Source organism: Varanus komodoensis, unplaced genomic scaffold, assembly GCF_004798865.1.
Source record: "Varanus komodoensis strain SLA01 unplaced genomic scaffold, ASM479886v1 scaffold45, whole genome shotgun sequence".
NCBI lineage: Eukaryota > Metazoa > Chordata > Lepidosauria > Squamata > Varanidae > Varanus > Varanus komodoensis.
The window spans coordinates 127,794-142,839 of record NW_025336011.1 but is presented as its reverse complement, the minus strand read 5'-3'; the positions used below and the strand labels follow the sequence as shown (position 1 = coordinate 142,839).

Below are 15,046 nucleotides of genomic sequence, written 5' to 3'. Positions count from 1 at the left end.
CCCATTGAAGTCTGGGCCCAATTCAAGGTGTTGGTTATCACCTATAAAGCCCTTAATGGCTTGGGACCTGGTTACCTGAAGGAGCGCTTACGTCCATATGTGCCCTCCTGCCCCTTGAGATCAGCGGCAGAGGCCCTTCTCCGGGAGCCCTCCGTGAAGGACATTAGGAGGGTGAGCACCTGAAGGAGGGCTTTCTCTGCGGTGGCGCCCAATCTATGAAATGCGCTCCCCAGAGAGGACCACCTGGCACCGTCGTTATTTGCTTTTCGGTGCCAGGGCAAAACCTTTTAATTTAAACGTCATTTTAATTGTTGATTTTATTTATTGATTTTAACAATTTTGGCCAGGATGTCTCCAACTTTATATAATGGTATCGATGCTATGTATTTATTTATGTTTGTAAGCTGCCCCAAGGCTCTGGTGAATGGGGCGGCATATAAGTGTGCAAAATAAAATAAAATAAAATAAAATAAAATAAAAAGACTAATCACAGGGTAGGGTTTAGCTGCATTGCTAAATGATGCTTAATCGACAATGAAAGGGGAAGTGTACAGTCTCCTGGCAGAGGCCTCAGAGAAGGAGAGGGGATGCAACAGCATGACTGTGCAAGTCCAGGGCTTGCTGCAGTTCCCCATCATAACAAAACTTGCTTTACTGTGACGTGTGCAGGGGAAAGAAAAGCAAAGCCATGGTGCTCACCAAATGCTTGAATTCTGCAGAGAGGCTACCATTGTTGGACTCCTCCATGTTCATCACCTTGGTGTTTGTGCCCAGGATATTAAACTTGCGGGACCTTGATGGGCAAAAGAGAGTGCTTGAGCATGTAGAGCAGCAGTGACTTTCCACAGCACAGAAGGACATCTGGGCTGTTATCTTAAATGTGAGACTGCCAAAGAGCACAGGGCCTTGAACTTACCCCCGAAGGGCAGCTACCTCTCCAGAATCCCTGCGGAAGAAGAGGTGGGCACAATCAAGTCAGGAGGCAGAGGCACAGGGTAGGTAGATCATGTTTCAAAACACAGACTTCAGAAAAGCACTGCAGCAGGAGAAGCCAAAATTCCCACCCTCAAATTACTAAAGTATGTATTCAAACTTACTTATCAATGCAGACTTTGATTTTCAGCTGGTAGTTCAGCTCTGGAAATTTAACCAATAACCTGTAGAAGGCAAAGCATGTGTTAGCTTTTGAAGTCACAGTCTCTCCCTCACTCATTCCCTCTCACATACACACATCCCACTTGGTCTGCTAGTGATTTGCTTCGGAAAGGGCTGAGTTGGGAGCAAACAGCTGAGCGACTGATCAAAAACTGACAACGCATGTCAGGTGAAATGATATTTGGTGCATATAAAAGTTGCTGTGCTTGTTCCACTGTTCTCCAGTTACAATGCGCAAACACTGAATTAGGTGCTGAGAGTATATTCAGAGTCTTGGAAATCTCATCTTCCATTGTTTGAAGAAGCAAGCTGTCAAGTCATTAAGGCAGCACCAACAGGCTTGAAAATGTCTGGGCAATGCCCAGTGGAGCCCACTGCCCCTCCCCAAGCATAGCAGAAGTGGAATGCATTGTGAAAAACAAAAAGGCACTCATGTAAGCTGCACAGATTGCCGTATCTAGCTTTTTCAGTGCAGACTTTTGCTTACCTGGATGCAGAATGTTAAGTACAACAAGCACTCGGGCTTGCGTATAGCTACATCATCCTCAACTACCCCTCCCTCTCTAAATGCATATAATAAGAATGCAGACAACAACTTACCGCACTTTTGTTGTGAATTGTACTCCAGTTTTGATCACCAATGGGCGATCTGGGTGCATTGGCATACAGGGCTGCCGTTCCACCACAAATGCACTGGAAGGAGAGAGTGAGGACAATATTGGGAACTGGGGCATGGAGGAGAGGTGGTGATGGAAACTTCCAATCTCAGGGAAAGTTTCCAAGAAGCATACATCCAGATGGAGAGGCCTGAGGATTTTGTCTGGTCTTCACTTTAAAGCAAACTGAGCCACACTTCCTGGATTGATGTGTGGATGAGAACACAGTTAACAGCCCTTATGTTTCATACGTCAGATTTTGTGATGTAGTTCCAGACTCTGAAATCTTGGACCAAAATGCACACGAGAATGCATTTTTAGGGCAAAAAGCATTCAAGATGTATCTTTTAGGGCAAGAATGGGAAGGAATGGGCTTATGAATAAACATGCAAATTGAAGCAGATCGGAACAAGAGGGACCTGTTCAACTCTAGACACACCATTTCAGCCCCTACCTCCATCTGCACAGGACTGGGGTGTCTCCCCAACTCCCACCCCAGAATGACAGGTAATACCTCTTCATGAGGTTCCTGAATAGATCCACAATGCGCTCCTCCAACAAGGGCCGGTGCTGAACAATAGGGTCACCCTTGTAGGAGACCTTTTGCTGGAGCTCCTCAAGCTTCTTGATCTGCTGACGTGTCTGAAGCTGTGACTCAGCTAGGGATGTTATCCTGGGACAAGCAGGGAGAAAGGAGCCACAGATCAAGAAAGCCAACATTTCATTGGAACAACAATGCCTTTTCTTTAGCACTGCCAGCTTCTGGCCAGATCAATGCAAGGTGGACCATCAGTGGGGATGGGAAACCTGTGAGGCTCAGTTCTTGGACTCTGCCTTCCATCAGCCGAGGGGTGAGAGAGGAAGGGAGCAGCAGGCAAACAACTTCAGGAGGTTCCCCACTACAGACTTAAGACCAGTATTGTCTCCTCTTACAGGGTCACAGAGTCTTCAACCACAGTGGGCTTCCATGTCTCTCCCTCTCACAGTTCAGAAGCTTTCCCCAATAAGCAAACTATGCATTCTGTGTCCCTCTCTGCTGCCGTCTGCAACAGGCTGTCACTCCATCCTCTGCAACACTGGAGTTGCTTCCTGCCTTGGGGTGCCTCAGAAAGCAACCAAGCTCTCCTTCTTCAACATCATGGAAAGGGAACGGGCTGGCCAGCTCACCAAAACAGAAGGGAAGCCCAGTCACCAAATTCTCACCAGTTCTCTAGGCGATCAAGACAGATGTTGGGTGGGCCGCCAATACATGCGATCTGCTGCCTCCTCTTCCAGTCAGCTAGCTCCTCATCTACCAGCATCTTCTGCACATACTCCATAGCCGACAGGAGCCCAGCCAGCTCACTCACAATTCCCTGTGGCAAGGAAGGAACAGGCACACTGAGAGCTCTCTGCCGCTTGCCTGATTGGAATCACTGATACCTGATGCTTCCTGACATCCAAGGCTGTTTGCATCATCCTTCCCCAACCTGCTGCCCTGCAGATTCAGCAACACATCTGGAGGACAGCAGGTTGGGGAAGGCTGGCTTATATTCTTCCGCAAAAGAAAAAAAGCAACACATTTCTTGCATTTTATCCTCACAACCACCCTGGTGAGGAAGGATAGGATGAAAGTCTGTAACTGGGCCGAACCCATCCAGTAAGCTTCTCAGAGAGGGAAGACCAGAACCCAGGTCTCCTGAGTCCCAAACCAGCACTCTAACCACATGGACTGCAAAAGCAGACATCTCCTGCCTTGCTTTCCTTGCAGGTGTGCAGAGAGCCATCTGCTAAGAGTACAGTCCAGCAGCAGCTGCACAAAGCAGGAGAAGAGAATCAAAGGAGAAGGTGGGAGGGAGCCGTCTCACAATAACACTTACCCTCCGCATTTGATCCAGGGCTGACAGCATTTGCTCCAGCTGTTGCATCTTCTGTCGTGTCACTGCCTGGTTGTTCCCATTCAGATCCTGCATATCTGGGGAGCCATAAGGGAAGAGAGATAATCTCTAGAAATCAATGTTCCTTCTTGAAGATTTCTCTCGCACACCTGTATGTGGCAATGTAACTTTTATTTCAGGTAAATGAGTGTCATGCTCTTGGTTAGCACTCTATAACCATCTTAGGTTTTTCCCTGCACATCAGTGTGATATATTTTTCACTCTGAAGTCCGTTCTGGTGGCTACTTTTTCCTTTCCAAATTCAATTTAGGAACCAGTAACTTATCTTCAAATCCAGAGAATGCACTCTCTAGCTTCTGCTCCTCTTTCAGCTTTACACTTCTTGTTTCTGTCTTTTCTTGCTGATATTGGGAAGACACACCCAACAAAATGACCACACTGTAAAATGTGCTATACATGCAGGAAGTAATGGGTTGCACGATCCTAATGAAAACTCCCTTCTGCACAAGCTTCCCCTGCCTTTGCTTTAAAAGGCAACATCTGCAGCGTCATTGGACAAGCATCCTTGTGATGCAGACAAGGGGTGATATATGGAAGCTTCCCTACCCATGAATTATCTGCACTGGATAAATCTCTCGTGTTGCTAGGCACTTCAAACAAGTTTCCACTTACCGCCTTGACTCTTCAGAGTCTTATAGTTGAAGTCAAAGTCATCCTGGAGGTTTTCCACCACTTTCATCTTTTGCTCCAGGTCCTGCAAGACAACCAAAACATTGTTGGAACAACAGTGTTGGTCCAAAAATATTGTGCATGGGTTCACAATACTGAAACAAGTTGGATGTGTGGGTGACCAGGAAACCAAAAGCATGACCTCGCCCACCTACCTGCACCCTCTTTCGCACATCTTGCAAGTGTTGCTCCAGCATCTGCTGTTTCTCTGTCACGACCGAAGCTGTAGGGTGGTTTGCCTGCCCACCTTGCTGCAGTAGAGTGGAAAAGAGGTTAGGAGAGAAGAGGAGGAGGAAAAACATTATACAGAGTGCCTTCTCATTTTCCTCCACCAAAAGTGCTTTACTGAGGCATCATCCTCTTTACGCTATTTAGGCGAACAGTGAAAACATCATTATTTCTTTTGGTTCTTAATGCTTTTAAATTAGTGATTGTTCATCTCTTCCCCTTTAAAGCATTAGCTGTTTAGGAAGCAATCTTATGGTTGTTAGATACTACTTAAGAAGCCAAAGGATTTTTCAGATTCCCAGCTCAGATTCCTCCCCATCCACTTATAGATGCATTGCATGTCCCTACCCAAACAGCCTCAAGTCCTCTGTCAAAACCCCCCTTTTAAATGGAATCCACAGCTGTGTCAGCTGTCAAAACCCCATTTCAACTAGAAAAGGGGTTTTCCTTGCGCTTTCCAAAGAAACTATAACATGGGGGAAAGTGCAAAAAGTGCATCACCTTGACTGCAGTCAGAGTGCGTGCATGCATGCATGCGTGTAGAAATTAAGATGTTCCCATGAAAGGGTATAAATTATAATACTCTCTTTTCATGGGCAAAGATCACTTGCACTTTTGGTTTTGCCTTGAGAGTTTGTCATTTAACAACTGTCAAGAAAAACCAAAGTGATGTAGGGAAACACAGTATTCAAAGTCTCTTTGGAGCAATGTCCCAGAGTTGACATCTTCTGCACCCTGGTAGCAGGTAAACCCCGGGACCCCACATCAGTTGAGACTTCGAATGCCTGCACTGCTACAAGCATGAAATCACCACAGTTGTGTAAGTCTGGCTAAGAAAGGGTTAAAAAAAAAAGAACAAATCTATTTGCACATTCGGTTTGCAATTTTTCTGGAATGCAATCTGACAGCCCTTTTGAAGGAGCTGTCACTGGTTGTCAAAAGAGGGATTGCAAAAGCCAGCTATAAAGCTGGTTTTCATGATCTCTGGGAAAAGTGGCAAAACCCCCCAATGGTCACCAGAAAAGGTCTCACTCCTGGCAGGGAGAGGGGAGACAAATTGGTCCTACAGTGGCATCTGCTTGGTTACCTGTGGGAAGATGAAGCAGAAAGATAAAGAGGGGATAGGGCAGACAACCCACCGTGAGAGCACTGTGGACTGCTTGGTCGGTAAACAACCCACCGTAGCATGCCTACTTAGGAGGAAGTTCCATTAACTTTCTGTTTCAGAAAATTTACCAGAAAAGACCATTTTGGTTTTAAAAAAATGAAAAAACAACGGTAAGCACTCCATGTTTCTCAGAAGAATGGTTAGTTTGTCAAAGACAAAAATAGAATGGCAAAAACATGCTTGATCCTATGGAAAGAGACAGCAGATATATGGGGTTATGGAGCACCTCTGTTTAGAGATACTATTGCACTCCAACCATGAGAACTTTAGGCAGGAAGTGCAACAAGATGCAGTTAGATGGATCCAAATGAAAAATTTCAATTCATACAGTAATTGTATGCCTTGATAATATTGAGTGTGAATCTTAACATTTTTGTATGCTGCCCTCCCCCGCCATCCATTAACCCAAATTTGTCAGCCAATAACATTTATTTATTTATTTATTTATTTATTTAGGGCTTTTATGTACTGTCCAACTAAAATTGACTTAGAAGTTGTTAAACATTTAGTATATTTTAAGTGGAGGAAGTAGGTAGTTACTTTGTTTTTATTTCAGTAAGGTAGCAGTTCTGCTTAAACAGCTTATTTATTTTGTTTAAGGAAGTGTAACATTTCCTACATGTGAGTGCAATGTCACAATATTTAATTGTTTTGTTTTTCAATCTGGCTTTTTTAAACTTCCTCAAAACACATGCTTTCTCCAACTGCTATTACATTTTGCTCTCTTCTTTTTAAGCAAGGAAGCGTTCTGAAAAAGCAAGCTGCTTATTATTGCTTTCAGTGTTTTCCAAATTGTAATCCAGGTTAATTCAGGTGAAAAATTAACCTGGAAAAACTCATCAAGTTTAGTGGTTACATCTTAGATAACTTCTTCAATCAGAAACACTGGAACATTCAAATGTCATTTTTTTCATTCTTTGACTTTTCCTCTAGTGCCCATTCCAAATAGATCTGCATGTAATTATAATTCCATTTCAATTTTCTTAATTGTTCATGTCTCCATGGAAGTTGTAAAAGAATAAGCCAATATGTGAGTAACCATTCTTCAGAACAGAAAAAAAGCATAGTCTTACAGATGGGCTGAAATGCTGCTAAAATTGCATGAACAGCCGGATCATGTTGATTTTAGGGGAGATGGTGGGAAAACAGTATTTTTACCTGGGCCACAGAGACTTCCAGTCAATATCTAGCTTTTAAATAGAGAACATTCTTGGAACTTCGCAGAGGTTCCAAGCCATCCTCCTCACCACTGTTCCTTTGAGATGTGTTGGGCTATAACTTCTATCATTCTTGGCCTGCATGTCCAACATATCTGGAGGCCTGGAGAAGTTCTCTTTGATGCCCCGCACGTGTGCTAGGAGAGGGAATGCAGCAGCTTCCCTTCACTAGGTGACTTAGCTGCTAGATGCCAGATACAGACAATATTCCTCTGATGACCCCCCCCACCCACACACTTCCACCAGAGACACATGTTTCCGTCTTCTACCATGGTGGGTAATACAGAAACCCTGCTGCCCATCAAATTCATTTTTGCAAAAAAAAAGAACCCCTTGTTTTGAAACAGGGGAAGTCCTTGTTTTTAAACAAACAAACAAGGTATCCTCAGTACCTATAGATCAAAACTACTTTAAGATCAAAACTACTTTACAAGAAAACTAATTTTGATGCTTTGCATGCTTCAGAACCAGCATGGATTCCATTTTCATTTTACTTTTCAGCACCTGGCAGGGAGAAGTTGGCCTTCAAAGGGACCCAGCAGGGACAAAAAACACTCCATAACCTGATATTGTCCTCCCTAGTCTTATACACCCCAGCTGCTGAACTTACAAGAAAACTAGGATATGGGAAACATTTACCATTTGATCATCTATCCCAACAGAGTGAGTGTGTATGTTAAGAAAGTATAGCTGTGGGGAATGCCTAAATCTTGACCCAGATTGAAGCAAGCCATGCCACCAAAATTTTATTAATGTATTATTTAAAATATATATCCTGCCACTGTGTAAAGTATGGTGTTCAAGGCAGCCAATAGTAAAATCTGAATTAAAAACAAAATAAGAATTGAAGTTAACGTAAAAGCCAATTGATTAAAAACACAAAATTATCCCCTAAAGTTGCTGTTGATTCATATAATCACAGACTCATAGAATGGTAGAGTGGGAAGGGGCCATGAAGGCCATTGGGTCCAACCCCCCATTGTTGCAGGACACAATTTACATCATCCCATTCAGATGGCTGTCCAGATTCCCAAAAGGGCCACTGCAGGAGCTGCAGCATGGGAGAAAAATTGCAATTTCTGCAAAGGGGTGTTGTGAGTGTGAAGACTTCACAGGGGAACGACCATATTGGACACCCTCTCTGCATGTCACCAAGTTTGCTCAGGTTTATTTACTTAATTTCTATGTCACTTAACAACTGAAGCTGTTTGGGTGGTTCACAAAGCAGATTAAAAATAATAATAAAAGATGCATCATATTAAAAACAGATGAAAACATCATTAAAGGTTTACAATACAAAATTTAAAACCAAATTTTAAACAGATATATATTTATCTGTTCAAAATTAAGTTTTAAATCTTATATAGATGTAAAAACTTACAGGAAGAAAAATGGAAAAAGAACTAATCTTCAGACCTGTTTCTCAGCAAGGCCTCAGAAAGCTGCAGGTGACATTCACCCCTATAGGTGAGGTACAAGAGGTTGCCACCTTGCATATGCAAACTAAGCTAGGGGATTGATGGGATGTGCAAACCCAGGGAATGTGGGTTACATGAGGGTTTAACTCTCACATAACCTGTGGTCTGTTTTAGAGTTGTGGAAGGCATGTTTAACCCTCACAGAACCCATGACTGCTGGGTTCATACAGCAGCACAGTCCTGGAACAGGGGCTGGAAACATGAAATGGTGGCTGTATAAGACCTGCACACTCAGCCTCACTGTGGGTTGCTGTGTTATACAAACTGGCCCACTGTCTCAACATAGCCTGATCCCCTCCCTCCTCGCAATTACAATTGTGAAAAGAAAACAAAAAGCCTGGGACAGATGGTGATGTGGTAACAGTAGCCAAACAGGTACAAACAGTTCTGGCAGCGATGGCTCTCTTTGCAGGCCTGGCTTCCCCACAAAAGGCAGGCTCCCCTCTAGGAGCAGGGCACCTGCTGCCCTCCCCACCTTACAGGAACAAATGGTGACACTACGACAAACAACTCAAGCAGACACTGCCCTTCACCTGTGCCGCTGTTGCTGCTGTCTGCAGCAGCCGATTCTCCTCCCAGAGGCAACGGGCCACAATCCGGGCTATCTCCATTGGTTTCTCCAGGTACCTGCTCTGTAAAGACAAAGAGAAATCAGATAAAAACATGGTGGCATTGTTGATGCACAGTCAATACTTCAGTGGCAAGACTCATCCTCCTTCCAGCCAACCCCCTTAGGCTCCTAAGATCCACTCTGCTAGATCAGACCCTGGGTCCCCTCATCCAGCTTTTCTGTCTCCAAGAATAGCCAGTCAGGTATTTCTGGGAAGCTCAATGGCTGGGCATGAAGGGGACGGCCTTCCTCAGTCATACACCCGCAATAGTCCCTAGGGACCTGGTTTTAAGGATGCTTAGGAAGAAACAAAACCATCACTGTCAAAGATGACATACAGTTTACTGAACCCAGTAACAAATTATGGATGCAGACTAAAAAGAGGTGAAAGAATGCTTAGCCTCCCCTTTTCTGTGTCTGTATTGACTCCCTGAATAGGCTGAGTTCTCCAAGGCTGCCTGGGTGCATGACACTTCAGTTCCCAGGCCAAAAACTATAAATAGGATTTTATAAAGTTTCTTTCTCCCACAGTTTCAGAGGCTATCAGTACACACAGGCGTTTATTCCAAATTTCCCTTGAGATGTGGGGGAGGAGGGCAAAGCTGTTTCAGCAAAGGGAACAATTTTGGTTCTTACAGCCAAAAGCAGCTCTAATCTAAGGAATATACTTGGGGAATGCAGCTTCAAGGCAATTATCTCTAGTGGGCTTCCTAAGGTCATTATAAGTTTTTCAGCACCAGGTCAAGACCTTTTTATTTGGGCAATATTTTAACATATAGTAATTTTAATTGTGTTAGACTTATTTATTTTAAATAATGCTCAGTGTGGAATAGTTAACTTATATTATTGATGACAGTATTGGACAGCCTACAAATTTTTCAAATAAATAAATAATGCTTTGGTGCGGCTGCAAAAAACTATCCTGGCTTTTGGACAATAGGGGGGCAGGGGAAGCATGCTTTCTGCTACCTGGTGATGGTCTCATATTCACAATTACTGGCCATGATGTAAAAACCAAAATTAGTTAAGTTTTACTAATACAGTGGTACCTCAGCTCATGAATGCCTCAGTTCATGACCGAATTGGTTTGCGAACAAAAAATTCATAAAAATTTTGATGCAGGTTGCGAACTCCACATTGGGTGGTGACCGTGATCGCAGCCAGCTCCCCCCCCCCCCGAGCGGGGAGATGGCTGCAATCGTGCTGGGCGCAGGGGGAGATGGCCGAGATCACGCCCAGCTTTCCTGCACGAGCACACCCATGATTGCACCCTTCTTTTCTGCGTGAGCGCAACCACGCTCTCGGCCATCTCCCCCCCCCCCCGCATGAGCGCGCCCATGTTCACGCCTGTCTCTCCCCACCCCCACTGCGCCGGGATGATGGGCACATGCAGGAATGACTGGCGCGAACACGGTTGTGCTGGCGGGGGGGCGGGAAGATGGCTGCACTTGTGCTCAGGGTGGAGGGGGGAGATGGCCGCGATCTTTGTTGTTCTTTGTCACTTTGCTCCATATTTTTCTGATTAAAAAAATAGTTACAGAATGAATTAACCTTATTTACATTGAACCTTACAGGGAAATTTAACTTGGCTCACGACCAATTTGGGTCACAACCAGAATCCTGGAACAGATTAAGTTTGTGAGCCAAGGTACCACTGTACTTCATTTAGCAAAGAGCTGGTACAGTGGATGCGAGAGCTGAGTTCTGAGCAAAGTTATTTTAGTAATTTTTTTGGATTTGTATCCTGCTTTTCCACCAAAGGATGCTCAAATGTCAACTCTGGCATAAACATACAAGGTGAATGTGATTTTTCTCTGCCTCTCCTCCTCTGTCAGCTCTCAGCACATCAAACATCCAACTGTCAAATACTGTTAAACAGCAGGAAGTTTCCTGTCACTTCAACCTTCTTCAGAGGCAAAGGATTCAACCTAGGGTCAGCCAATGTACTGGGGCAACTACAATCTAGCAATCTCGTATCTAGCAATGAAAGGAGACACTGCAGAGAATTACTTCTCTCTCTCACTCTAGTGTTTCAAGGTAGCCAAAACCGTCATTCCCAGGTATCAGACATTCCTTCTACTTAGGACATTTATGACATGGGTCACTATTCATGGGGTTCATGTATTGTGAGACCACTCAACACTAAGATCTCCCCATCATTCCCACCTGTAAGAATTGCTTGATCCGGCGCAGGTTGTGCTGGTAGAGAACGTTGGATTCCTGAAGGAAGCGGCTGTACTGTTGATCAATTTCACCCAGGAGGTTGTGGAAAACCAAGGTGGCGTGGGACTCCTTGCTGGCTGCATAAGCCCTGCACAGATGGGGAAGTGAGCGTTGGAAGCATAGTGGCAGGAAAGCACACTTACACAGCAACTTTCGTGCTCGATCCCTGAGATCAAGAATCCCCTTCTCAGTCTAATTCCACAAATGCTGTTCTCCATTAGAACCAGGAAGTATGATTAATTTCAGGAAACCTCTGTAGCTTCTCAAAGAGTAAGAGAGATTAATGTGAATTTCCAGAATGTTTTTGTAAGCACTAGTCAGGAAATTCAAGAGCATACACCCATGAACTAAAGATACTCAGAAGTCACAGCACTCCAGCCATCTACTGCATTGCATTATTTTAAGGCAAGGGGCGGCATAGAAATGTTTTAATAAATAAATAATAAATAAATAAAGTTAAATTAGGGGGTGTCAGTTTTAAGCACATTAAGTGTCAATGGAGTCTGGTGTTTAAGCATGCGCCAGCAGCCGGCAGGTCAAATCTGGTCTCCCTGAGCAATTTTGCCCGGTCCCTACAGCACGACAAAATGTCAATCAAGTGGTTTTTTTTTTTTTAAAGACAAAGGAACTAGTTGCAGGAGGAACAAAACAAGCCAACACGCTCCGTACTTTTGCCTCGGTCCCACCCAGTGTCAATAGATCCCGTCAGAGAAAACACACAGTCCCCAACAACTGTGCTGATAGATGGCACCACCTAATGATGGAGTTGAGCCCTATGTAAGAAGGGGCATCAGTATGCATAGCCTACAACTCCCATCATCCATGCCACCTGGCTGTGTCAACTGCACCTGGCAGGAGTAGGAGCTCGACATCATCGGGAAACCACAGTTTGCACAGCACAATGCATATCTGAATTCTGAAGAAGCAGGCACTCTCCTGAGAGGGAGAAGTCAGCTGTCCTCGAACACATATTTTAAAATGTCCCTTGCAACAAATGCTCCTGCTCCCAAAATGGCCGTTTTTCCCCAAGGCTTCTTGCAAGCGCTGTAGCGCTTGGACCATGAGGGATCGTGTCCTATGCATGCCGACTATGAGACAGATGCCCAGCAGCTCACCAGTCTTGGCTCTCTATCCAGGGTGCAAGGAACTGCCGCAGCTCCATCGGAAAGCTGTCACTGTAGAGTTGGTGAAGTTGCTCCAAATACCGGGTGTCCAACTGCTGCAATTGGTTCCACTGCGCCATCTTGGCAGCTGACACTAGAAATCGGAGCGGGAGGGGAATGGAGAGAGAATACAAAACATGGTTACATTAACTTGTTGGTAAATAAATAAAGTTTTATATACTGTTATGAAAAACTGAAGAACCCTTAAATATGCAATAAAATTGAGAGGTCAGACCTTCATACTACTTATTCATAAGTGCAACACGCACTCAATAATCAAATTAAACCATATCCGGTTCTTTTTCTCCTACTTATTCATCAGGGTTAGTTCAGTCTCAGCTTTCTAAGAATCCAAAGCCCTGCTTCATTTTGATGCCAGGGCAGAGACTTGTGTGTGCTCGTAATCTCAATTTATACATTAGTACGATCTGCCAAATTTTCTGTTTTTGTTCCTCTGGCAAGAGCACTTCCCAAGGGTTCCAATAACTGTTGCAGTAAATAACAAATCACAGGCCATTTTCAATCTCCCCATCCCCCTCTATAACTTCTTTCCCCAGAAGCAGCATTTGGTGTGTAGTTCACATCCAGTAATACGAGATAAGTCATCTGCTGTGCAAAAATGAAAACAACAACAGAAAGAGGACTTTTAAGCTTCTGAGAAATGAAAAACTTCTGCTTTTTTTAACCTTCACAGGTTTAGTAGATATGTCAGACTTCAGGGTCATTCTAAGAAATTCTGCTGTTTGAGATTAACAAACAAAATTGCCCCCATCTCAGTCCCAGCTGCATTCTATGTGCAGAAGCCGACCGTACTAGCAGTAAATTTCTGGTGATGGAACAATGCATAAAATCAAATTTATAGCCTACTTGGAATAAACCCCTTGGACGTATGACTAATGAAATAATGTGCATTTTAATGAATATTCTAAGAAGGAAGTATCTGGAATTTCACCTACAACTGCTGTATCTCAAAGCTAGCTTAGAACACATGGGGCAGGCATCACAGTATGTGCAGATCTGTCCCCCAATACCTCCCTACAGTTCCCCAGCACCCCACCTGCAGACTCACTCTTTCTAAAGCTCAGTTCTCCAGTGGGAGAATTTTGAAGGGTGGGAGCTCATCATGAGAGTCCCAGTAGCCGTTCCTTCATGGAGACCAAACGTTCAGGCAGCTGGGTTACAAAGCAGCTTGCAGGAATTTTCATCTCCACCAGGAGCAGAAATTTTGTAAAGCTAATTGTCGAAGACCAAGCCAGCTCAAAATCCTCCTTACAAGAGGGGGTCCACTATATTTGTTGGTTGGAAAATTCCACATACACACACCCTTACAGGGAAAATTACAACTCAGAATTCTCCAGGGAATTCAAAGGGTGCAGGCAAACGGTCATAACCCTCAACTTCTATGCTTCAAAAGCAGGTGGAATATCCTATACCACTCCTGCATTTTTTAATTAACGGAAGCATTTCTCCTCAGTACAACCCTGCCCTGGGAAGGCATGCCCATTCAGTTAGCTTGAACTGCACAGCCTGTGCAGCCAGAGATGAATGCAGCAGAGTTGATCACACAAGGAAGAGGTCTGGAGAAGATGGCTGCAGTGGGCTAGAGTATCTCCCATTCCAGAGGCACTGCTTGTGGGCTTCCTAGAGGCACCTGGACGGCCACTGGGGGAAACAGGATGCTGACCTGGATGGGCCTTTGGTCTAATCCAGCCTGGCTGTTCTTATGAGTTTACAGTTACAGCATCTCCTCTTCCATGATTAGAGGAGAAAAGCTGTCTGTCTGGAAGGCTTTGCTTCTCTCCACACAGGTAGCACATAAGAGATAGCTTTGTAAAACAAATTTGCTTATTCTGATCATTGACTTTAGCTTCCCCTGGCACAGAATCCTCTCCCTTTCTCATGGTTAGAACACTTCCTCCTTGAGGAACTGTTGACACTTTCTCCCTCTGCGGGGGTGGGGGACTCATTAAGGATGCATTCTAATAGAGGACCTTTCCAAAGGAGCAAAGTTCAGGGAACCAAGGTTCAATCGGGATGCCAGGAAGTACTTCCTGACAGTTAGGACTCCTAGCGCATGGAATGGGCTTCCACACGAGGTGGTTGAAGCCCCATCAGTGAAGGTGTTCAAGGATAGGCTGGACATGCACATGGTAGGCACGTCATGAGTGGAGCCGGCTGGAGCTGGGGGTCAGACTAGATGGCCCGGGAGACCCCTTCTGACTTGCCGTTTCTATGTCTCTATTGTTCAATGTCATAAATACTATACTAGATTTCTTTAGATTTCAGCATTTCAGTTTTCAATCTATATCTAAAGTCTCACTAAATTAAGTTACCTACCAAACATGGGCATTAATTTCAGCTTTTCATTTAATGAAATTGATCTGTCCAGCTTTTACTTCTTGAATATTCTGGACCTTCCATTTTTCTGTCTAAAGTGCAAATATACCAGCTAGACAGGATAGTTCTTCTGTGTTCGTGTAATGCTTGGAAGTGGATCAAGCAAGGCAGATAAGTTTGTTAAGACAAGTGGTTATAAACAGAT

The 15,046-nt window shown here is 44.3% G+C and overlaps 1 protein-coding gene across 5 annotated transcripts in view; it reads right to left on the bottom strand.

Annotated features, from left to right (window-relative positions):
* Window positions 1-15,046, bottom strand: part of STAT3 (signal transducer and activator of transcription 3) — a 43,785-nt gene that overhangs the window by 9,782 nt on the left and 18,957 nt on the right. For 4 of the 5 annotated variants that reach the window (XM_044444480.1, XM_044444483.1, XM_044444481.1 and 1 more), the window contains exons 2-13: window positions 12,457-12,598; window positions 11,285-11,429; window positions 9,042-9,140; window positions 4,573-4,668; window positions 4,361-4,442; window positions 3,671-3,765; window positions 3,015-3,166; window positions 2,326-2,484; window positions 1,756-1,848; window positions 1,098-1,157; window positions 917-946; window positions 700-793 (exon numbers count right to left, since the gene is read on the bottom strand). In XM_044444480.1, coding sequence (XP_044300415.1) covers window positions 700-793; window positions 917-946; window positions 1,098-1,157; window positions 1,756-1,848; window positions 2,326-2,484; window positions 3,015-3,166; window positions 3,671-3,765; window positions 4,361-4,442; window positions 4,573-4,668; window positions 9,042-9,140; window positions 11,285-11,429; window positions 12,457-12,584 — 1,233 coding nt within the window. In that variant the 5' untranslated portion in view covers window positions 12,585-12,598. Of the gene's footprint in view, window positions 1-699; window positions 794-916; window positions 947-1,097; window positions 1,158-1,755; window positions 1,849-2,325; window positions 2,485-3,014; window positions 3,167-3,670; window positions 3,766-4,360; window positions 4,443-4,572; window positions 4,669-9,041; window positions 9,141-11,284; window positions 11,430-12,456; window positions 12,599-15,046 lie in introns of those variants that run through there. The other variant, XM_044444485.1, reaches the window with a different exon arrangement.